We start from the raw sequence: 26,344 nt of genomic DNA, 5'->3' as shown, positions 1-26,344 counted from the left end.
GTCCTCTCCTGTTGTCGTCATTGCTAAGCCAAATGGTGATATTCGTCTCTGTGGCGATTTTAAAGCCACTGTAAATGCTCAATGCCTCATCGACATTTACACTATGCCCCGACCTGAAGAATTGTGTACTAAACTTGCTGGAGGCCAGTATTTTTCTAAAATTGACCTTTCAGAATCTTATCATCAACTTCCTCTCGACACTGCTTTCCGGCATTTTCTGGTCCTTAACATGCCTTTCGGCCTCTATCAATACCAACGCTTGCCATTCGGGGTTGCCAGTGCCCCTGCTCTCTTTCAGCGATTTTTGGAACAATTATTGCTCCCTGTAACTGGGTGTATCAATTACATGGACAACATTGTTGTCACTGGCTCCACCACTGACAAACATCTTCAGAATCTCCACACACTTTTTCATGTCTTACAGACCGCCGGTCTTAAGTGTAATCTTCAGAAATCGCAGTTTTTTCAGGCATCTATCACGTACTTGGGGTTCCAACTCTCTTGTTATGGTATTCGTCCACTTCAGCAAACTGTCGCTGCGATCGATGCCCTTCCTCGCCCTACATGTGTTAAGGAACTGCAGACCTTCTTGGGGAAAATAGCATACTATCACAAGTTTTTACCGTCTGCGGCTTCGGTGGCTCAGCCGTTGCATCGCCTGTTGCATAAAAACGTGTCTTTTCACTGGTCCGCGTCAAGCAATGTGGCTTTCCAAAGCCTTTGCTGAAACAGGCCCCATGCCTGGCTACTTATCGACCTGGCCAACATCTCGTCCTTGCCATGGACGCCTCTCAATATGGGGTTGGTGCAGTCCTTGCGCACCGTTTTTCTGACGGTTCTGAACAACCCATTGCTTATGCCTCCAAAACGCTCACGGATGCCCAACAAAAGTATTCTCAAATTAAAAAAGAAGCTTTGGCCATTATTTATGCTCTTCATAAGTTTGGTGTTTTTCTCTATGGATCCAAATTTCATCTTGTTACGGATCACAAACCACTTGTTCCCTTGTTTCATCCCTCAACGTCACTTCCCGACAAGGCTGCACACCGCCTCCAGCGTTGGGCTCTTTACTTGTCTCATTTCAATTATGAGAATCATTTCCAGCTGATGGCTCAACATGCAAATGCTGATGCTCTGTCTCGCCTTCTCATGGGTCCTGATCTGGCATTCGATAGGGACGAACTTTTGTGTTTCCACCTGGATGTTGCCGAGCAGCGGGTTGTGGACGGATTCCCCATCACACAGGGACCAGCTGGCGGCTGCTACGGGTTCTGACCCTACCCTCTCCTGGGTTTTACGCTGTATTCAGAAGGGTTGGCCAGATCGCCCGTCCGCTAAGACTTCTGATCCGTTGTGGAACTACTACGCTTTGCGCTACCGCCTCATGGCTAGGGATGGTGTTATCGTCCTTTCCACTGACAATGCTTCGCCGCATGTTGTGGTACCTGCGTCTTTGCGTGCTTCGGTCTTGCCCCTCCTTCACCAACGGCACTGGGGTGTGTCTCGCACAAAATCTCTGGCGCGCCGTCATGTGTACTGGCCTGGCATCGACTCTGAAATAACACACATGGTCGCTGCCTGAGGCCCTTGTGCGTACAGGCCGCCACCCCGAAGTCATCTTTGTCACCGTGGCCTTCGCCTGAGATGCCCTGGGAGCGCATACATGCTGTCTTCGCAGTACCTTTTTTAGGTACTTATTGGCTACTCGTAATTGACGCCTACTCTAACTTTCCCTTCATTGTCCGTTGCACTTCGCCTACCACTGCGGCAACCACAAATGCTCTCACCCGCTTTTTTTCTTTGGAAGGTCTTCCCCCTACTCTTGTTACTGATAATGGTCCGTAATTTGCCTCTTCCGAATTTGCGTATTTTTGTTCTCGTCACGGCGTCATGCATGTCATGGCCCCTCTGTTCCATCCACAGTCAAACAGCGAGGCTGAACGACTGGTCCGCACATTTAAGGCTCAAATGCGGAAACTTCTGACTTCTTCTTCTGCTGCTGATGATGTGCTTCTCCAATTTCATCCCCATGGGCGACCACATCCCAGCTGAGCTCTTACATGGCCGGCAGCCCCGCACAGTACTTCATCTTCTGCGGCCTTCCACCTCACGGCCGCGGGTACCTTTGCTTGGCCGATTCACCACTGATGACCTTGTATGCGTATGGGGATATGGCAGGCGGCCAAAATGCAGCCCGGGCCGCATCTTACGACACCGTGGCCGACGCCTGTATGAAATCCAGACGGACACAGGTGTTGCAGTGCGTCATCTGGACCAGCTTTGGCCTCGTGTGCCAGCAACACCTGGTCCAACTGCCACTACACCACCTTCGGCTCTACATGACGCTCGGATCTTGGCATCTCTCATTACTCACAACACAGCCCTCTCACCGTCATCTCGGTGCCAGTACAAGAATGGACACCACCAGGAGACGTGCCCATGCAGGAACCAGATGACCATAATCTGTTCAAGCAACTCTACTCACCTCCTTCTCCTACGGACGTCGACACATCGCCCATGTCTCCTGTTATATCAACCGGACTTGCTGCAATGGGCAGATTGGTGCACGAGGTCACAGCAGATTCGACCCCTATGTCTCCTGTCATCTCGACCCGTTATCATTGGGGACACTTCCGTCTGTACGGTAAGCCTCCTCCTCAAGACTTTACGGCCAGTCAAACAACGCCTATGGACGTTAGCAATCTACAGGCCACCTCCATCAAAACCTGTGCAAACATTTCAAAGGGGGGAAAAGTGTTGTGACTCGCCGATCATTGAAAGTGCTGTCACGCAATTACGTGTGTCCTCTACATGCGGCGCTGTCTGCCAGTCATGCAGCAGCCGCGCCACCTAAGTGGCCAGCCAGCCAGCGGCCGCTTGACTTGGACTCAGTGCTCATTTGAATGTCACCGTGTTCACATGTCGTGCTTTGTCAACTTGCTCAGTGACTTACATGTATTGTGTTGTTTTGAAATATATGTGTTAAACTTGACGTTATAACAGAAATGACTGGAAGCTACTTTGAAAGCCAATAGGTTTCCTGCACCATACTAGGCACGGTGATGTGTTTTTTTTTTCATGTTTTTGTCCAGCGACTCTGTATATCCAAATAGGTACTTCATCTGTAGAACAGTAGCTATTTTCCTTTGAATAACCAAATGTATTGAAGTCAACTTAGTGCGTCGCTCTCTACAGCACTAAACAAATACTAGTACCTCTGTCTAATTGTATCAATATTAATCAAATACTTGTATAGGATCATTACTTCCAGTTCTTTATTTATTTATTTTTTTAACTTCTTCCTTTTATATACAGTACAATATCTTTACTATCAGTCTTTTTTTAGTCTTAATTTTAACCAAGTGAAGATTTTCCTACCAATAAAGTCATAATTGAAGTATCTGTTCATTTATTATCTCCTTGACTTCAGTATTAAAATCTTTCTTTTCTTATTCCCTTAAACAGTTTTTTAATGTTAGTTTTCTTGCTCATAGTGGAAAAGAACTCAAGCCATCTCGTAAAGTTTCTTTCCCTAATATTGTAGATGTACAATTGAAGTTAGGATATTATTTTTCAGATATGAGGTCACAGGTCTGTCTCTGAAACCATTTACTGTGGGAGTCACTATTCTCTTTCTTTGCATTTTCTTTATTTTCCTTTTAAAACTTTTTAAAGAAAATTCTGTATATATGTATTTATTATTTTTGCACTATTTTTCAGTTTTAAGTCTTAACTACAGAATATCACAAACACCTTGACTAACATGGGTAGATTTTGATAATATAATTTCAGTTAGTCATTAAGCAGCAGAGGCAACAGCTCATTTTTACACACACACACACACACACACACACACATTAGCAGTTTTCATTGTTTTACACAAACACACAGCTGTTTCTACTGCCACTTGATTACTAATTGAAATTATATTAGCAAAACTACCCCACATCAGGCATTAACTTGAATTGCTACACTTCCCAAACAATTTTCACAGTACTAAATAGAGTCTTGTCCAGCAGGTTCTAGTAAAAAACAGAAACTCTAATTTGTTCAACAAGCAATCTTTATCCAGATTTGGGCAGAGTGTCCATAAGCAAATAAGTAATACCAGGTAGCATCAGTAGAGTGTATTAACAATCATTTTTCACTATTGGGTGTACTCCAAGTACCCAATGCAATGCAGAACAATGTACCACCCACTAAAAGACAGAATCCATTCACTAAGGATGTGGTTCAGTTAAGGCATAAACTACTGACCTCCTGTATTCAGTCAAAACTGAGTTCAACACCAAATAGACATCTACTCTAGCACAATCCAATAATAATGCCTAAGAAACCAAGGTTCTTAAGATAGCTCACAGACCTATACCCAATCACAATACCACTACTAACTGTCAGGTCAAATTCCCAGTCACTCCACTACCTGTGAAATTACTAGACCTAGTGAACAGTTACAAACCAAACTGATTAACTGTTCCCTTCAATCTTAGTCCCTCTAAGATCTGTACTTCTGATGCTGCTTGAGTATTAACTGTGGACTTCCTTAAATGACAGGATCAAGTAAAAGACGTCCATTCAATAGTGTGACTCACTGCCACCACTTTAATACCTCTGCTCTGATCTGTCCCTTTTGAACCTTAAATAAAAAATGCCCATTCAACCCATGTTGCAACATGGAAGAGAACTATTAAACTTTGCCCAACAAACAGCTATTAGTTCTTGAACAAAATCCATATTCTAAAGATTGGTCCTCTGTGCTTTTTTCTGTGGCTAGTTTTGGTTCATTTATTCCTTGGGTGGCATGGAGCTCCTGCAGGCATTTCTGCTTGCTACTGCATTCAGTTGCACCTTTCTCAGTTCTCTTTCTTCTACAACACATAACAAACAGCAATTACAACAAAGAAAAATAAATTTACCCTATACCAACACTCTTTTGATTTAAGTGGGCTGCTAACAGCTCTGAAACATGATTTTGGGTGGTCTGCAGGAGGCTGTTTGCCTTTACCTGACGGACAGCGAACCACATTGCCAGGAAGTGGCATACCTCAGGAATGAACAGGATTTTGTATGTCTGAGGAGATTCTTACTTATGGAGCCTAATGGAGAGATCACAGTGTTAAGGATTTCCAAAATTATGAAGGAATGGAAAATAGAGACGGAATATTAATTGTGAGGAGATATGGCAAAAGATAGAGATAAGTGTGAACAATGTAACACCCTGTCTGAAAGGATGAAATGTAATTAGTGTACTATACAGATCAGAATAGTTAAAAAATAGGGATGAATTACAAGGCCAATGCACCAGCGGAGAAATGCAAACTTAATACAAGATGTGTGGGAAAAGTAATGAGACTGGGTTTTTATCTAACAAAGTTTTTATTTTATTCAAACGAGAATATTGTGTCCGTCAAAGTAGTTCCCTTTGGCAGCTATACACCAGCAGAGTCATTGTTCCCAGTTTTGTAGCAGTGCTGAAAGGCTTCAACTGATAGGTCCTTTAACATGTCAGTCTCATTTCTCAGAATGTTCTCCAGAGGCCCAAAATGACAACCATTTAAGACATTTTTCAATTTTGGGAAAAGAAAAAAATTTGGAAGGACTCAGGGAAGGCGAATAGGGAGCTGTGGATCAACAGAAATGCATTTTGAGGTCAAAAATTCTGTGATAGGAATGGCCATGTGACATTGGGCATTGTCATGATGCAGCATCCATGTGTTTGCAGTGTCTGGTCTCACTCAGTTTACCCTTTTCCTACACCTTTCAAGGACATCCTTGAAAAACACATGGTTAACAGTTTGTCTTGAAGGAACAGTATTGTATTGTATTGTCTTGTAATGTACTGTATTTATGGGTCCTGTTGTCTACAAAGCAACTGATGCATAAGACATTGGATAATTCAAGTTATAAGTATACAGCAATCTCACACGAGCATGCACACGTTCAAAGCTTTCATTGGTTTTTTAAGCTGAAGGTTTCACTGAGTGAGTTTCATCTTCAGTATGTTCTTGGCCTTCCAAAGATGGTTTGTGCAGATGAAAAAATTGGGCTCTTGATAAGGAATGTTCGCCATGGGCCTGTTCCAACTTTGTCAAGGTCACACCCATGGATTCCAAATGTTTAACACCAAATCTGATGGAATAACATTGCTCTAAATTCTACTGTTCCATTTTTGTAACACACGACAAAAACACAGCTTCACTGAAGGTACTCTTAAAAATCGCGTGATGGCTGTACGGAGCTGAATCTTGGCCTGAGCATCTGGAAGGGATGACCACACCAGTCTACACAAGTAGAACAACACAGCATTGCAGATCGTTCACAGTTTTGTCAGCCTCATTGCTTCTCTCACACACCTCATAAGTATGAGATTAGCATAAGAACCTACAATTTAATTAGAAAGTAACGTAATGACATTGGTTGTGATTTTTGTAAATAGGAGTTTGGAACAGAGATAACAAAGAAGATGTGTGGGTAAAATAATTGATGAAAAGAGTCACTAGTACAAACAGATAGAGAATTTTTGTGCAAAACAAAAATAGTTATAAGTGTTAGCAGTAATGAAAATTAAATAATAACCAAAGATAAGAGTAATGCACAATAGGTTAAGGCACAAGGACATCAAACAGATAGAGAATTTTTGTGCAAAACAAAAATAGTTATAAGTGTTAGCAGTAATGAAAATTAAATAATAACCAAAGATAAGAGTAATGCACAATAGGTTAAGGCACAAGTAAAAAAATAATTACTGCGTCAATGCAATTGCAGAATAGTATTTCAGAGCATAAAGTATATTACACTAGTTTGATTGTAAACCAAGACTTTACAGCTTCACAGATTGGCTCATGTATTTTCACTTAATGATATTAAGTTCTCTCATATTTGTAACTATTTTCTTTCCAGCTGTGGTCTTGGTAACTACTGTGCCATTCTGAGCCCGCATCTTCTGAAGGGCAAAATAGTATATGGCATTTTACAAAACCATTAGCCATTCATATGTCACATCTTTTTCCTCTTGTTAACTGTGCCTTTGCTCATTTTCCTTTGCTCAAAAAACTCCAGTGTTTTATGGAATATGCTCAAGCTCTTGTAGCACCTGATACTCTTCATCCCACCCTATGCTTCCTGTCAGTGACTGCCTTACTTACTTCCATGTCTAATTTTTCGTGGACAATCTATATGAGCAGGTTATCTGTGTGTTCCACTTCATTTTCTGCTAGACCAAATAACCACAAGCTATTTTGCCTTTGGTACTGCTCTAGTTCTCAGTCGTAGCAGTCAGTTTTTCTGAAATCTTGTGTCTTTTATTCATACTCAGACACACATCATTTTAGAGCAATAATTTTTGCTGCATCTGCTGTAGTGAAGATAATCTTATTGAGATGATCAAACAATGGAAATTCCAGATAGGAATATCAATCAACAATGAAGGAAAAGAGAGATTGCTATTTACCAAATAGAAGACACATCAAGTTGCAGATAGGCCAATTAAAAGACACTCACATATAGATTTCGATCACACCCTTCGTCAGTAAACACACACACACACACACACACACACACACACGACTGCCAACTCCAGCATCTTGGGCCAAAATGCTGGAATTGACAGTCATGTGTGCATGAGGTGTGCTTGCTTTTGTGTGTGTGTGTGGGGGGGGTCTTTACTGATGAAGGCTATGGCCAAAAGCTACGTGTTGGTGCCTTTTAATCATGCCTGTCTGCAACCTGACGTGTCTTCTTTACAGTAAGTAGTAGTCTTTTCCTACATTGTTGACTGAGAACATCTTTCTCATGGAAATACAGCACCTATCTCAAAGTGTACACTCATTCTTATTCCATTCATAACAATAATAATATAAATTTTTTTCTCTATTGTATGATGTGTTCTGAACGATAAGTATATGATAATGCAGAAAACAATTACTTTATTGCATTTATTTCCAAAATTCAATTACCTTGTTTTATAGCCCTAATTTTTCTGATTGCAAGAATTCTCACTTGTACTAGGAAAAGATGCTAGTGTCCCAATTATTCAGTCTACAGAACTAAGTAAATTATCCAGATTTGGTAGGAACTGGGAGTCTCAGAAAGTGTATACATTGTCTTCATACAAAACTAAGTAAATTATCCAGATTTGGTGGGAACTGAGAGTCTCTGAAAGTGTATACATTGTCTTCATAATACACTATTTATAATTTTATCAGTTTCCACATTATCCATTCCATAGCTAAATCAGATTACTTCACAACTCATTGCAGTTCTATGTTCAGTAATTTTTTGTTTTCCTTGTTACAAGTTAAAAGTTAATAGCCAGTTTCAATAATCATTCATAATAAAAAGTTAATAACCAACTTCAGCAGAGAACAATGATTAAGACAGTCCACATTTAGTCACCAACAGGTGAATACCTAAGTGTCAACGTCAGTCACTGTAAAATTCTTTATGTAGTTCTTTGAGTTAGCAGCCAAGTGTTAACTTGCCATGAGCCACGTATCAGGTATGCCTACAACATTTAATTTGTAAGAGTTTAACCACCAACACGTGAACATCTCTGTGTTGAAGTTAGCTCTCGAGTAACATTCATCTCGGTACATTGTTGTGCAGTGAATAGCTATATGGGTTTTTCTTCAGGTGATGCAAACATCTGAACTGTGTACAGAACTGAACTGAAAATTTGTAGCCACCAACAAATATTTATAGTAGAAGGTGTGAGAAATAAACTGTATAAATTATTTTAAACAAGTTGTTCAGCATAGTAATATTTGCATCAGTAAATGTGAAAAAGTGTCAAGCTAACTACGCAGTGTTGTGTCTGTAATTTCGAACTTGTCATTCATTCAAATTACAGCAAGACATCAGATATCAGCAGCACAGCTACCAAGGGGTAATGCAGTCACAAGTGAGGCATGTTACAAGCAGACCAGTTCTACTACAAGCTGTCTAAACAGATGTATCTGGGCACTCCTATGTAATGCAGAATTAACTATTATATGTCATGAGAGGAGATGGGGAGTTTTGTGTTGTCAGTAAAGAAGCAGTAACAGCAGAATGGGTCATTCAGGTGAGCTTAGTGACTTTGAACAGGGACTGGTCGCAGGATATCACCTGAGTAACAGCTGTCCCAAGTCAACTATTGGTGATGAGATTGTGAAGTGGAAACACAATGGAACAACCACAGCTAAACCATGACCAGGCAAACCTCATGAACTGATGGATGGGGACTGTCGAGCACTGTGGAAGATGGTTGTAAAAAGAATGTGTGGAATCAGTGGAAGCAGTCATTCATCAATTCCAAAGTGCTACTGCAGTCTAGCTAGCATGATGACCATTTGTAGGGAGTTAAAATAATGGGGTATTGTGGTCAAGCATCTCCTCATCAGCCACAAATTTTTGTGATCAGTGTTAAGCGAGACAGAGGTGATTTAAAGAACAGTGGATATTGGAAATGGGTGATTTGGAGTGATGATTCACACCATACCCTATGGCAGTATGATGGAAGGGTTTGAATTTGGCGAATGCTTGGAGAACACTACATGCCACCATGTATAGTGCCATCATTGAAATAGGGAAGAGGTGGTATTATGGTATGGGGGTGTTTTCATGGTAGTGTGCTGTCCCCCTATGTGCTTAAGAGAATGCTAAATATGGAAGGATCTGTGTACAGTTGAGGAACAGTTTGGTGAATATAATTGTATCAGTATGACACTGCACTGCGATGGTACTTAACAATTACTGCTTGTGTAGTTGCTCCAACATAGAGCATCCCATAGAAGCAAACCAGTTGCATCTTTACCTCTGGTTACTTGTGCTTTAGGTACTTGGACTATGCATGACTCTGTTCAGAAAGACTAGCTCAATGTAGTCACGGGGTCGAGCTGCACATGTCTGCTTTTATGCCTTGCAGCTAATTCACTGCAAATAATAACCTGTTGCGATCCTACAGTCAAATAGTCTAGACTTTGGCTAGAATTGCAAGTTAATAAAATACAAAGTTAAAGTTAAAACAGCTCGAAACAGTTCAGAGTTCAACATGGTGATTTTCAAATTATGGCATGTGATACAGAGAATAGTAACTCATAGTCAGTCTGTCCTCAGTTCTGTAATACAAGCAGAAAAAGTTAACAGTCTTACTCTGGAACACGTTTGGACCTCTTGATATATGAAGTCCCTTCAGAAGTTAAAGTACGGTACTGACTGTTCACCACTCACAATCAAACATGACCATGATAGGATACCACTCGTTACCACAGGCACATCTGCCTCCTTCTAGAAATCACATAAAAGTGCCTCAAATCACTCCTTTGAGCTATTCACTCAAAAAGTTCCAGCCTCCACTTGACTCCCGTAATTTTCCACTACTGTGTGCTTTGCCATTGGCTGTAGGCTGTCCCTACCAATACATCATTCTTACATTCTATAGACATCATTTGACTGAACTTGACCACATCTTGGACTAAACTAACATCTTATGACCATATCTAAATGAAGAAATAATATAAAAATTCAGCCACACTCAGACCATTCACAGTGGATATAAATAAAGATTTGTCCATAAATAAATAATCCAGTATTCTTGCGCAAGTGCGCTCACAATAAATGACAACAGATTGTCTTTAAACATTGTTTAAAGAATTATTTAAGCCTGCTTGTTGGAAGCATCTTCTGGAACTCTTTACAAAGGTGGTGTCAGCTAAGGCATGTGACTGACCACTTCTTAAATTACCAAGATTTTGTATTATCAGTTGTAATTAATATTTAAATAAAGTTACTGGCAAAATAGTAAACTTATCATAAAATAAATACACAAGTATGACAAAAAGTGAGGTATTCGTGCTGTATGCTGTATACATTTGCTGTGTAATTGTGGAGTATATGATGTTTTGACAAACATTAGCATAATGAGAAGATAAAAAAATGTTATAAATCAAGAAATAAAACAGATACAAATATGTAGCTTTTAGAGATTATAACTGTAGTGCAATGCTGTCATCTAAGATACTTTATGTTGAAATTGCATAAAGTGTTTAAAAGCTGTTAATTCAGAGGTTCATTGTGAAAATGTTTATTTGCTCTGAAATAGTAGCGACAACCATCCAGATATCCAGCTTTGGGATTTATTTGTTTCTGGCGACACTGCTCATCTTTGTAGCTGGGTGGCCGGTATTGGTCACTTAGCTGGATCTGCTGTGATGCACCCTGGGCCTGATAGCATTCAGCTGTACAACACTTTCACGTCCCCTCATATTAACTCCAGGCAGGCAAATCGCTCGCCTACATACACATAACGGTACAGCTCCCTCTCGTAAAGCAGAACCTTTGAGGTAATGGTTTGTGGACAATAACAGTCCTCAAATGGACTGGCCTATCCAGAGTTCCAACTTGCACACATTGGAACACCTTTGTGATGAGTTAGAATGCTGACTTTGCTCTAGACCCCAGTGTCCAACATCCCTACCTTCTCTAGTTTCGGCTCTTGAGGAAGAAAGAGGAGCCATTCCTCCGCAGACATTCAGACATCTCTTTGAAAGTGTCCCTAGAAAGGTTCAAGGCATCGTAAAAGCAGTGGTTGGGCATACCCCATACTAACAGGTGTCCAGAGACTTTTGATCAGGACCTGGAACCGAGGACTCACCTTCTGCCACTGACGGGGCTGCCACATCTGCTGCTGCACTGCTGTTATACATGCTGTTGTTTGGACAAATATTTGAAAGCTGAAGTAGCATGTGTTACAATATAGCTGCCACTTTTTACATTACTTGTGGATGACTATACTGTGTCACTTCCCTACTCATGAGCTCAGCTGCTGTATTGTATTCAAAGGCAACACAGTGGAAAATAATAGTTCAGTTATACTCAGCTCTTATTCAAATTTATAAACTTCAAAACAACTGTACAGAACATAAAACCTGAGATGATCAGTTGTTTTACTATTTGGATCAAACAGGGATCTGAAAACATTATTTGGTAGTCTCCAAATACAAGTGGTCCATTCAAGCATCAAGTTTGTAGCCTAGTCTTTGGAATTTTTCTGGCACTTTGGAACTGTGTAGATGCCACTGACTTTCATAATGGTGAGTCCAAAGTACTAGCTATGGACTTTCTTATCAAGTAGCAGAGCTATTGTGTTGTGTTGTTACCTCGTATATTGTCAGCTAACATTAAATAAAACATTCATCTTGTCCGGTAATATATAGCTCACTTTGAAAAATCATTCCCACTCAATAAATAAATACAACTTTTCCTCATTCTTAGCATTGTTCTCCTATCTCTGATTTAAAACTAATATTTAACATTCTGCTGGGAAATTCATATGAATCATGCGTAATTTAAATGAAAGAATGTAATGATGCATCATCTGGACTGCCAATATAATGGTTGGGCTTTTACAATAGCTTGTTTAAGTTGAAAATTAAATTTTAAAATGAAACATTATTTATATTTCTCCTATGAATTTGTGGTCTACGTGCTAAACTGGCAAGACCATAGGCAGATGAAGCTGTATGTTGGCCTGTGATGCAAGTTTGGACACTGAATACTCTATATATCTGACAAATTAGTTTGGGCACAGCAGTGTTTAGCAAAATGCAGTCTAGCATACAGTTTTATCCTGCCAGAAATATCATTTAAGCATGCACATTTATGTTTCTCCAAGGAGTGAGATGCTTTATTCAAAAATATATATTGTGTTAGCTAATATATCGTTGTAAATGGCTGCTTTTAAAAGGAAACCAGAGAATTTTGTTAATGTGGATATGGATATAAATGGCTGCTTTTAAAATGCCATTAGAGAATTTTTTCATGATGGAAGAATGAGTGAATAATAAGTATTTAATAGACATATCGGTTTGTTACATAAAATAAGAAGTTAGAAGTACTTGCAGAATAAAACAAAAAGCATGTCCCACTACTTTTGCTGTTAGCCCAATTTAGATTTAAATGCCAGTTTTTATTTCCATCAATCTACAATAGTTGTATGTGTTTTTAATTTTACAAGTTGAATGTCGTGGATAGACCAGTGACACAACAGGGGCTGACTGGACTCCGTACAGCTTCCAGAGGACCACAGAAACGGCAAGTTGAAGATAAACGATATTTTGAAGGAATACTTCAGATGAAGATCAGAGAACTTTCATCTGAAATAAGTCATTTGAATAAGGATATTGAGACTCGGTCAGCTGAACAAGCAACTTTTTTGATTTATGACAAGAGAGTTAAAGAAATGGCAGCTGAACTTACAGGTCAGTATTAAATTTATAGGATAAACCTAAAAAAGACCTATTGCTACCCCCTGTATAGAGATGTTGAGTCACAGACAAGCACAACAAAAAAATTGCTATATATTTCAGCTTTCAGCCAAAAAGTCTTCTTCAAAAGTAGAAAATGCACACACAGGCACACTCACATATACATGTTCATGTCTCTACCCGCCGCCAGAAACAGTGGTCATGTGCATGAATGTGTGTATTTTCTACTTTGGAAGAAGGTCTTTTCGCCGAAAGCTGAAATGTATAGCAGTATCTTCATGTGCATGTGTGCAGCTCACTGTCTCCTCTGTATGGTGAATAGCAATCTATCCTTTTCATAATATTGTTGTTATTTCATCTCGAACTTTCCAATGTTTTATAAACCTATACAACGTATTTTTGTAAGTAGTCCACATCATCAAAATCAAACAATTGTAACAGTACTCACAAATATCTGTATATAAGAAATGGCACAAAATATACATCTCTGCTTAGCAAGAAAGACAAAAAATACAGCCGGCCACTATGGCCGAATGGTTCTAGGTGCTTCAGTCTGGAACCGCGCTGCTGCTACGGTGGCAGGTTCCAATCCTGCCTCGGGCATGGCTGTGTGTGATATCCTTAGGTTAGTTAGGTTTAACTAGTTCTAAGTCTAGGGGACTGATGACTTCAGATGTAGTGCTTAGAGCCATTTTGAACAAAAAATATATTTCAGACTACCTAAGTGGTCAACATGAAAAATTCCTTTCCATGACTTAAAACATCAAGCTTCAATGGACAAAGTTCAACAGTATTGTACAATACACCCTAGACAGGTATGAGCCAAGAAAATTTGTGACGGATAATAAAGAACCATCATGGTTTGACAGCTATGTTAGAAAGTTTCTACGAAAGCAAAGAGAGACTCACAGCAAATTTAAACATAGCCAAAGCATCACAGGCAAACAAAAACAGGGCAAAGGCAAAATTAACATGGCATCAAGGCATGAAACATTCAGTGGATTTGAAAGTAAAATTATATCGACTTGACAAAAACTCCTAAGGCATTTGCCCTCACGTTAAACCAGTAAACAGATTGACGTCTCCCATCCTGACATTCTGTGACCATAATGCCATCAAAACAGACTATAATAAAGAGAAGGCCAAAATACTGAATGCCTTTTTCTAAAAGTGTTTCACTGAGGAAGATTGTACTATTGTTCCTCCTTTAAATTGTAGCACAAAAAATCAAAATGACAAGATATTGGTATGAAATAGAAAAGTAAAAGAAATTGCTCAACAGAGGAAAGGCCACTAGACTGGATCAGACACCAATACAATTCTGCATAAATCATATGAAAGAATGTACTCTTCTTCCAGCAGCAGTGTACCATAGATTGCTGAAGCTGCAAAGTGTTCCTAGTAGTTGATAAAAATGCAGGTCTTTCTCATTTTCAAGAAGGGTCATTGAGCAAACACACTAAACTATAGCCTATATCTCCGCCAGCAGTCTGTTGCAAAATTATGGTATATGTTTTATGCTCATATATTATGACCTTTTTTCCCCTCCTCTGTAGGAACCAACATGATTTCCAAAAATAACTGCTATGTGAAACTCAGCTTGCTCTGTTCATCCATGAGACCAGAGTGCAGTAGATACACCAGCACTCAAGTTGGAGTCATGTTCCTTGACTTCAGAAGGTACTGCCTGTAATGATTTCACTGTTGACAGGACATTAAACTCTTAATTTTCCTTCTAGCAGGCATCTGTATAGCTCTGCACTGTCACCTACTGAACAAAGTAAAAGTGTACATAATATCAGACCAGCTGTTTGATTAAATTGAAGAGTTTCTAGAAAACAGAATGCAGCATGTCACTCTCAGTTAAGAAAATCTGCAGTCATAAAAGTAACTTTATTCATAACCCAAGGGAGTGTTATAGGACCAACACTTTTCACCATGTATATGTGGTGCTTCAGAAGTAACTGTACACACTTCATGTGTGTCATGTATGCATCCAAATAAGATTAAAATGTTAAATAAAGTTTTGTATGAAATTATTTTTTTTGGAATTATGCCATAGAAAAGGGTTCATATGTGCAACACAAACAACACAAAATTAATTCTTCTCAGAAACCAACAACACAAAGGGACCCAAATGACACTACCGTGCACTGTATGCTTACCCCAGGATATGTTCAAAACGATGTTCCTGTAAGTAAAGATGAGATTCGCTCAACTTCTTTCCCCTCTCAAAATGTTGCAGGCTCCGTTTCTCTCTTTCTGCACAGTTGTACAGCTATTTTCAATTCACTGATGTAGTTGTGCTACATTTGCAATTGCAGCACCCTACACGAGCTCCTTGAGCAGCCCCAATTGTGGAAGTCCAGGGGTTGAGATCCAGAGATCTGGTAAGCCAAGCAATTGGTCCTGTACAAGCTGCCCACTTATCAGAATAAGCAACATTGCATCCTGACTGAAATGTGCAGCAGCACCGTTGACAGAGCGACAGCAGTCAAAGTGCAGGTGAACACGACATGCCATAAATGCCAAAAGGCTGTACTGGCCCACAGTGTAATGCCTACCACAAATGGGATTATGAATCATAACTCTGAAATAAAGCAGTTTCAGACAAAACTGTGTCTAACATTTTACTAATATTTCGATCCATACATTACACTAACGAAGTGTCTACAGTTACTTTTGAATCACCCTGTATGTAAATGAACTAGTAGATAATGTCCTAAATTCCATGAGGCTTTTCACAGATGATACTGTTGTATACAGAGAAGTCACAATTTTGAAAATTGCAGAGGACCAACGATTGTTACAGAGATTATTTGTTGACCTGTAATATAAACAAATTTAAAGTATTGTTCATAAATAGAAAAAACCATTGTTGTATGATTACACAATTGCAGAACAATCACTGAAAGCAGTAACACCTATAAATTATCTAGGAGTATGTGTATAGAGAAGTTTAAAGTACAACAACAATATAAAACTAATTACAGTCAAGGCTGATGCCACACTCAAATTCATTGGAAGAATCCTCAACAAGTGAAGTGCACTTACACAGAAGGTATCTTACAAACTCCTTGTTCGAACAGTACTTGAATATTGCTGGTCTGTATGGAATCCTTACCATATAGAATTGATAGAGGTAATAGAGGATATCCAAAGAAGGCCAGCGCATTTCATTAAAGATTCACTTAGTAAGCACAAAAGCACCACACAGCTGCTCAGCCAACTCCAGTGGCAGCTGCTACAAGATAGATGATGTGAATCATGAAAGGGTTTACTGTCAAAATCTCAAAGGTGTACATTCCTAGAAGAGTCATCCAATATATTGCTTCCTCCAATATGTATATACCGGGTGATCAAAAAGTAAGTATAAATTTAAAAACAGAATAAGTCATGGAATAATGTAGATAGAGAGGTACAAATTGACACACATGCTTGGAATGACATGGGTTTTTATTAGAACCAAATAAATACAAAAGTTCCAAAAATGTCCGACAGATGGTGTGTGAAATGAGCTTCGTTGGTCCACAACACGTTACTTAACCAATCGTCATCTTCCGCTATCTTTTGAAACGCCCACACCGCAAATGCCCTCCGCTTCACTAAATCGTCAAGTAACAGTTCATGATGCCGATGGATTTTATACTGATAGCATAGGAGGGTACGCCTCAGTGCCAACCAAACAGTATTGTATGGAATGCCGGTGCGACGTGCAGCTACATGAGCGCTGACTTCCCCTTGCATAGACAAACCTGCTACAGTCTCCATTTCTTCCGGAACTCTCTCAGCAGCATTACGCCTTGTGCCCGGTTGGCCACTACAGGGTCTATCGTCTAAACAACCCGTGGCTTCGAACTTCGAAATCATTCTCGCCACAGCTGCATTTGTCAACGGACCTTTACCCATTCGAATCCCCTTCCTATGGCGATAGGATCATAACGCTGAACTACCACATTCCCCATTCTGATAATACAGCTTCACTAAAAGCGCCTTTTCAGGTAACGTCAACATGCTGCGACTGCTGGTGCATCTGATTCTCTCTCTCATTACAGTTCCTTTTATACATGATTGTCATGCGCAGTCACTGACGTTTTGCTGTCCAGCACCATCTGTCGGCCATGTTGTGAACTTTTATATCTAAAAACAAAGATGATGTGACTTACCAAACGAAAGCGCTGGCACGTCGATAGACACACAAACAAACACAAACATACACACAAAATTCTAGCTTTCGCAATCAACGGTTGCCTTGTCAGGAAAGAGGGAAGGAGAGGGAAAGACAAAAGGATTTGGGTTTTAAGGGAGAGGGTAAGGAGTCATTCCAATCCCGGGAGCGAAAGGATTTACCTTAGGGGGAAAAAGGGACGGGTATACACTCGCACACACACACACACATATCCATCCACACATATACAGACACAAGCAGACATATACAGAGGCAAAGAGTTTGGGCAGAGATGTCAGTCGAGGCGGAAGTACAGAGGCAAAGATGTTGTTGAATGACAGGTAAGGTATGAGTGGCGGCAACTTGAAATTAGCGGAGATTGAGGCCTGGTGGATAACGGGAAGAGAGGATATATTGAAGAGCAAGTTCCCATCTCCGGAGTTCGGATAGGTTGGTGTTAGTGGGAAGTATCCAGATAACCCGGACGGCGTAACACTGTGCCAAGATGTGCTGGCCGTGCACCAAGGCATGTTTAGCCACAGGGCGATCCTCATTACCAACAAACACTGTCTGCCTGTGTCCATTCATGCGAATGGACAGTTTGTTGCTGGTCATTCCCACATAGAATGCGTCACAATGTAGGCAGGTCAGTTGGTAGATCCCGTGGGTGCTTTCACATGTGGCTCTGCCTTTGATCGTGTACACCTTCCGGGTTACAGGACTGGAGTAGGTGGTGGTGGGAGGGTGCATGGGACAAGTTTTACACCGGGGGCAGTTACAAGGGTAGGAGCCAGAGGGTAGGGAAGGTGGTTTGGGGATTTCATAGGGATGAACTAAGAGGTTACGAAGGTTAGGTGGATGGCGGAAAGACACTCTTGGTGGAGTGGGGAGGATTTCATGAAGGATGGATCTCATTTCAGGGCAGGATTTGAGGAAGTCGTATCCCTGCTGGAGAGCCACATTCAGAGTCTGATCCAGTCCCGGAAAGTATCCTGTCACCAGTGGGGCACTTTTGTGGTTCTTCTGTGGGAGGTTCTGGGTTTGAGAGGATGAGGAAGTGGCTCTAGTTATTTGCTTCTGTACCAGGTCGGGAGGGTAGTTGCGGGATGCAAAAGCTGTTGTCAGGTTGTTGGTGTAATGGTTCAGGGATTCCGGACTGGAGCAGATTTGTTTGCCACGAGGACCTAGGCTGTAGGGAAGGGACCGTTTGATGTGGAATGGGTGGCAGCTGTCATAATGGAGGTACTGTTGCTCGTTGGTGGGTTTGATGTGGACGGACGTGTGAAGCTGGCCATTGGACAGGTGGAGGTCAACATCAAGGAAAGTGGCATGGGATTTGGAGTAGGACCAGGTGAATCTGATGGAACCAAAGGAGTTGAGGTTGGAGAGGAAATTCTGGAGTTCTTCTTCACTGTGAGTCCAGATCATGAAGATGTAATCAATAAATCTGTACCAAACTTTGGGTTGGCAGGCCTGGGTAACCAAGAAGGCTTCCTCTAAGCGACCCATGAATAAGTTGACATACGAAGGGGCCATCCTGGTACCCATGGCTGTTCCCTTTAATTGTTGGTATGTCTGGTCTTCAAAAGTGAAGAAGTTGTGGGTCAGGATGAAGCTGGCTAAGGTAATGAGGAAAGAGGTTTTAGGTTGGGTGGCAGGTGATCGGCGTGAAAGGAAGTGCTCCATCACAGCGAGGCCCTGGACGTGCTGGATATTTGTGTATAAGGAAGTGGCATCAATGGTTACAAGGATGGTTTCCGGGGGTAACGGACTGGGTAAGGATTCCAGGCGTTCGAGAAAGTGTTTGGTGTCTTTGATGAAGGATGGGAGACTGCATGTAATGGGTTGAAGGTGTTGATCTACGTAGGCAGAGATACGTTCTGTGGGGGCTTGGTAACCAGCTACAATGGGGCGGCCGGGATGATTGGGTTTGTGAATTTTAGGAAGAAGGTAGAAGGTAGGGGTGCGGGGTGTCGGTGGGGTCAGGAGGTTGATGGAGTCAGGTGAAAGGTTTTGTAGGGGGCCTAAGATTCTGAGAATTCCTTGAAGCTCCGCCTGGACATCAGGAATGGGATTACCTTGGCAAACTTTGTAAGTAGTGTTGTCTGAAAGCTGACGCAGTCCCTCAGCCACATACTCCCAACGATTAAGTACCACGGTCGTGGAACCCTTTTCCGCTTTCAACACTACCGCTGCTATAAAATCCACCGTTTCTAGTCCACAAACAGTTCCTTTCACCTATTAAACAACCATTCGTCTAGTTCTGATAACTTTCGCTTTATTTCCATTTCCGTTTTTCGCACATCACTGATAATTTTTAGCCGCTTCCCACGGGTTTTAACGTCATTATTTCTTCGCCAGACAATTGTTAGCCTCATTTTCATAATCTGCCACCACAAAACCACTCCTTTTAATACATTTACACGCAGTTTTTTCGAAATTTTCCCGAATTTCTCCATCCTTTAACGTGTTTTGGCGGCAACACAACCACCTAACCTTTGTGCACATCGTTGTCTACCAACCCAAGTTCACCACAGGATCAACATAGCCCAGCTTTAACCAACACTTTTTCGCCTTTTTTCACAACAGATCTCCAGTTACTTTCTCCAGTTATCTTCATTTTCATTTCAACCTCATGTTACACTTTCCACCTTCTAATACCATGTCACCCTCACAACACCCCCACAACGACCCCATTAAGTTTTATTTATATTCCCTCCGCAAACATGCCTTCACCCTAGCCAGATTACGCTCGCATATTTTATTTTCTCAGGCTTGTCTGACATTTGGCATTACCCCCAAAGGCCTCACACTTAAAGTTCCCATCTCTGGCTGCAACCCGTCTTTCCATCAGTCCCTATACCAGTTTCAAACTGAACAATCCATTGCCCTCACCCACCTAATCCTTCACCTACACACCAACTCAGCCAATGAACACACCCGTCAACTCCTATCCTTAATAAAAGTACTCAATCTTTCCTCTCCCACATCCACACTGGCTATTCAGAGCATCCTCCTACAGGCCAACCACAAATTAGAACAGCATGCCACTCTTCACCTCAAAAAACTATCCAATCTCCTGGTTTCCCATCTCTGGAAAGGCAACTCACTCACCCTTCACAACCTTTCCAGCAAACCTCAACCTCCTCTCATTGCACACAAACCCAGTCTCTCCCATCTACTCAATCTCCCACTTCCAGCTCCACTCCCTCCAAAACCTCAAAATTCCAATCAACACAATCTGGTACCACAACACCCTAATTCAGTAGTTAACCTTTCCTCCAAACCTCTCTCCCAATCCAAAACCTTTGTCCTATCCAAAGGCCTCACATTCAGCCCCACTCCCAAATTCAACCAAACAGCCCTCGTCAAAGATTTACTGTCCTACACTCGTACTCTCTGCTGGAAGTATCACTTTGCCACGAAGAAAAATGATCCTAATCCTACCCCTAATGATCCAACTCCCCAAGACACTATCCAAATTGAACCCTGCCTGGAACAGTTCCGTCCTCTGTCACAGTGGGATCCACCTCCTCTTCCTCAAAATCACCCTCTCCAAACCTTCCAGGAATTTCTGACTTCCAGCCTTGCCTCTCAATCCTTCTTAAAAAACCTTAATCCTATTCCCAACATCACCACTGCTGAAGCCCAGGCTATCCGTGATCTGAAGGCTGACCGGTCCATCGTCATTCTTCCGGCGGACAAGGGTTCCACGACTGTGGTACTTGATCGTTGGGAGTATGTGGCTGAGGGACTGCGTCAGCCTTCAGACAACACTACTTACAAAGTTTGCCAAGGTAATCCCATTCCTGATGTCCAGGCGGAGCTTTAAGGAATTCTCAGAACCTTAGGCCCCCTGCAAAACCTTTCACCTGACTCCATCAACCTCCTGACCCCACCGACACCCCGCACCCCTACCTTCTACCTTCTTCCTAAAATTCACAAACCCAATCATCCCGGCCGCCCCATTGTAGCTGGTTACCAAGCCCCCACAGAACGTATCTCTGCCTACGTAGATCAACACCTTCAACCCATTACATGCAGTCTCCCATCCTTCATCAAAGACACCAAACACTTTCTCGAACGCCTGGAATCCTTACCCAGTCCGTTAGCCCCGGAAACCATCCTTGTAACCATTGATGCCACTTCCTTATACACAAATATCCAGCACGACCAGGGCCTCGTAGTGATGGAGCACTTCCTTTCACGCCGATCACCTGCCACCCTACCTAAAACCTCTTTCCTCATTACCTTAGCCAGCTTCATCCTGACCCACAACTTCTTCACTTTTGAAGACCAGACATACCAACAATTAAAGGGAACAGCCATGGGTACCAGGATGGCCCCTTCGTACGCCAACCTATTCATAGGTCGCTTAGAGGAAGCCTTCTTGGTTACCCAGGCCTGCCAACCCAAAGTTTGGTACAGATTTATTGATTACATCTTCATGATCTGGACTCACAGTGAAGAAGAACTCCAGAATTTCCTCTCCAACCTCAACTCCTTTGGTTCCATCAGATTCACCTGGTCCTACTCCAAATCCCATGCCACTTTCCTTGATGTTGACCTCCACCTGTCCAATGGCCAGCTTCACACGTCCGTCCACATCAAACCCACCAACGAGCAACAGTACCTCCATTATGACAGCTGCCACCCATTCCACATCAAACGATCCCTTCCCTACAGCCTAGGTCCTCGTGGCAAACAAATCTGCTCCAGTCCGGAATCCCTGAACCATTACACCAACAACCTGACAACAGCTTTCGCATCCCGCAACTACCCTCCCGACCTGGTACAGAAGCAAATAACTAGAGCCACTTCCTCATCCTCTCAAACCCAGAACCTCCCACAGAAGAACCACAAAAGTGCCCCACTGGTGACAGGATACTTTCCGGGACTGGATCAGACTCTGAATGTGGCTCTCCAGCAGGGATACGACTTCCTCAAATCCTGCCCTGAAATGAGATCCATTCTTCATGAAATCCTCCCCACTCCACCAAGAGTGTCTTTCCGCCATCCACCTAACCTTCGTAACCTCTTAGTTCATCCCTATGAAATCCCCAAACCACCTTCTCTACCCTCTGGCTCCTACCCTTGTAACCGTCCCCGGTGTAAAACCTGTCCATGCACCCTCCCACCACCACCTACTCCAGTCCTGTAACCCGGAAGGTGTACACGATCAAAGGCAGAGCCACATGTGAAAGCACCCACGGGATCTACCAACTGACCTGCCTACACTGTGACGCATTCTATGTGGGAATGACCAGCAACAAACTGTCCATTCGCATGAATGAACACAGGCAGACAGTGTTTGTTGGTAATGAGGATCACCCTGTGGCTAAACATGCCTTGGTGCACGGCCAGCACATCTTGGCACAGTGTTACGCCGTCCGGGTTATCTGGATACTTCCCACTAACACCAACCTATCCGAACTCCGGAGATGGGAACTTGCTCTTCAATATATCCTCTCTTCCCGTTATCCACCAGGCCTCAATCTCCGCTAATTTCAAGTTGCCGCCACTCATACCTCACCTGTCATTCAACAACATCTTTGCCTCTGCACTTCTGCCTCGACTGACATCTCTGCCCAAACTCTTGGCCTGTGTATATGTCTGCTTGTGTCTGTATATGTGTGGATGGATATGTGTGTGTGTGCGAGTGTATACCCGTCCTTTTTTCCCCCTAAGGTAAGTCTTTCCGCTCTCAGGATTGGAATGACTCCTTACCCTCTCCCTTAAAACCCAAATCCTTTTGTCTTTCCTTCTCCTTCCCTCTTTCCTGACGAGGCAACCGTTGGTTGCGAAAGCTAGAATTTTGTGTGTATGTTTGTGTGTCTATCGACGTGCCAGCGCTTTCGTTTGGTAAGTCACATCATCTTTGTTTTTAGATACATTTTTTCCCACGTGGAATGTTTCCTTCTATTATATATATATATAAACAAAGATGATGTGACTTACCAAATGAAAGTGCTGGTAGGTCGACAGACACACAAACGAACACAAACATACACACAAAATTCAAGCTTTCGCAACAAACTGTTGCCTCATCAGGAAAGAGGGAAGGAGAGGGAAAGACAGGATGTGGGTTTTAAGGGAGATGGTAAGGAGTCATTCCAGTCCCGGGAGCGGAAAGACTTACCCTAGGGGGAAAAAAGGACGGGTATACACTCGCGCACACACACATATCCATCCACACATATACAGACACAAGCAGACATATATATATATATATAGTTATAATAGAAGGAAACATTCCACGAAGGAAAAATATACCTAAAAACAAAGATGATGTGACTTACCAAATGAAAGTGCTGGCAGGTCGACAGACACACAAACGAACACAAACATACACACAAAATTCAAGCTTTCGCAACAAACTGTTGCCTCATCAGGAAAGAGGGAAGGAGAGGGAAAGACGAAAGGATGTGGGTTTTAAGGGAGAGGGTAAGGAGTCATTCCAGTCCCGGGAGCGGAAAAACTTACCTTAGGGGGAAAAAAGGACGGGTATACACTCGCACACACACACATATCCATCCACACATATACAGACACAAGCAGACATATTTAAAGACCAAGAGTTTCTCTTGGTCTTTAAATATGTCTGCTTGTGTCTGTATATGTGTGGATGGATATGTGTGTGTGTGCGAGTGTATACCCGTCCTTTTTTCCCCCTGAGGTAAGTTTTTCCGCTCCCGGGACTGGAATGACTCCTTACCCTCTCCCTTAAAACCCACATCCTTTCGTCTTTCCCTCTCCTTCCCTCTTTCCTGATGAGGCAACAGTTTGTTGCGAAAGCTTGAATTTTGTGTGTATGTTTGTGTTCGTTTGTGTGTCTGTCGACCTGCCAGCACTTTCATTTGGTAAGTCACATCATCTTTGTTTTTAGGTATATATATATATATATATATATATATATATATATATATATATATATAAAACATGTCGTTCCAAGCATGTATGTCAATTTTTACCACTCTACCTACATTATTCCGTGCTTTATTAAGTTTTCAATTTTTGATGAGAAAAGCTCATGCACATAAGATGAAAATCGCTAGGAGCAAGGTCGGGGCTGTATGGTGCATGGTCCAAAACTTCCCAGCCAAAAGAATCAATCAAATCCCGAGTATTTTGAGAGGTGTGAGGCCTAGCGTTATCGTGCAGGAGCAAAACTGCTTTTGTCAGCATGCCACGCCTTTTGGATTGAATTGCTCTGCAGAGCTTCTTTAGAGTTGCACAGTTGGGATCTGAGTTGATTGTCGTTCCTCGTGGCATAAAGTCCACTAGCAAAACACCGCGCTAGTCCCAGAACACAGCTGCCATAATCTTGCGCTTTGACAGCGTCTGTTTGGCTTTGACCTTGATGGGTGAGGTTGTGTGTCGCTTCCTCGTAACAAATCAAAAAGTCCAATGAAGTGGCAAATCTCTTCCCTTTGTGATCCTCTGTGAGGAGTCTGGGTACCCACCGAGAACACAGTTTCTTAAAGTTTAGGTTTTCTGACACAATTTTGTACAAAACCGATCTTGAAACTTGTGGAAATTCCAAAGAAAGAGTGGAAATTGTGAATCTTCTGTCCTCACGAATCTTTGTTTCAAATGCAGCCACCAAATCATCAGTGATCACAGAGGGCCGGCCTGAGCGTTCTTCGTCATGGACGTTTTGACGGCCATTTTTAAACTCTCTAACCCATTGACGCACTTTACCTTCACTCATTGCATTCAAGCCATAAACTTCTGTTAACTGACGATGAATTTCTGCAGCTGATAGGCCTCTCGTGGTCAAAAAATGTATCACTGACCGTATCTCACATGCAGCGGGCAATTCAATAATCATAAACATTATAAAGTAGCACAGCGATGCATACACGTCAGCTACAGAGCTGCAACTTGCATCAGTGTGAACGGGAAGGATGCCGGCAAGTGGCGCAGTGGCTTGTTGCGGCATCCGCGCGAACTACGGGACTATACGCGCGAATGGCCCTTACTTAAAAAACAGCCCTTGTAATAGGAATGCCCTTAAAGTTTTACAAAAGAGTGTGAGTGATGATATCATTTTTACCTTATGTGGAAGCCTGTTGTAAATTTGTATACAACTGTATATTGTGGAAGTTTTGTAGGCTGATGTCCTTACTGACTGGACATGGAAGCTTTTCCTTTTGTGTTATAATATGTTCATGGATATTAAAATTTTTGTTTACTTCTTGTAAGTTCTTTCTAACATACTTACAGATTTTTAGGATCTACATACAGGGAAGCAGGAGGCTTGACTAGTTTTGAAGTCGGGGTTTTCAAGAATCTATTTTCAAGCATGTTACATTGCTCTTAGAGTTCTTTTCTGGGTTAGTAAAATCAGTGAACTAGGTGGTACTATCCAAGAATATAAATCCGTACAGTAGGATCCTATGGAATTGAGCAACATATGCAATTCAGACAGTGCTAAATCCTGCTTTAATAGAGAGTAACTGTAGACTATAACATCAAGCAATGGAAAATCCAGGAAGGAATGTAAGAATATTAGAGAAGGAAAGTTGCTGCTCACCATATAGCAGAGATGCTGCTTGCAGTGTGGTTTCAGTTGCCGGAGACTGCAGTCATGTCTGCAAGTTTGTGTGTGTGTGGTTAGTTTTTTTTTCTTTTGTGTGTGTGTGTGTATGTGTATGTGTGTGTCTGTGTGTCTATTGTTGAAAAAGACCTTAATGGCCGGAAGCTATAATTGTGAGAATCTTTTTGTTGTGCCTATTGTGACTCAGCATACGGTGAGTAGCAACTTTCCTTCTCTAATATTGTAGACTATAACACGTTTTATATAGTGTTTGTATGTGTATGCCTTTGAAATTATTTTGAAGCCATATGTCTAAAATTTTTTGTTTCCAGAAAACATAAAATTTTGTCAGATTTTATTGTCACACTGGTGTTGCATGCATCACCTTTTAAA

The 26,344-nt window shown here is 41.8% G+C and overlaps 1 protein-coding gene across 2 annotated transcripts in view; it reads left to right on the top strand.

Moving 5' to 3' along the window:
* The window catches only part of LOC126088586 (intraflagellar transport protein 74 homolog), a 214,055-nt gene that overhangs the window by 49,178 nt on the left and 138,533 nt on the right, over positions 1–26,344 (top strand). For both annotated transcript variants that reach the window (XM_049906789.1, XM_049906788.1), the window contains exon 3: positions 12,995–13,238. In XM_049906789.1, the coding sequence (XP_049762746.1) occupies positions 12,995–13,238 (244 nt within the window). The remainder of the gene's footprint in view (positions 1–12,994; positions 13,239–26,344) is intronic.

This window comes from Schistocerca cancellata, chromosome 6 (assembly GCF_023864275.1).
Source record: "Schistocerca cancellata isolate TAMUIC-IGC-003103 chromosome 6, iqSchCanc2.1, whole genome shotgun sequence".
Classification (NCBI taxonomy): Eukaryota; Metazoa; Arthropoda; class Insecta; order Orthoptera; family Acrididae; genus Schistocerca; species Schistocerca cancellata.
Note: the sequence above shows the minus strand (reverse complement) of the source record. Positions and strands in the feature narration are given on the sequence as shown.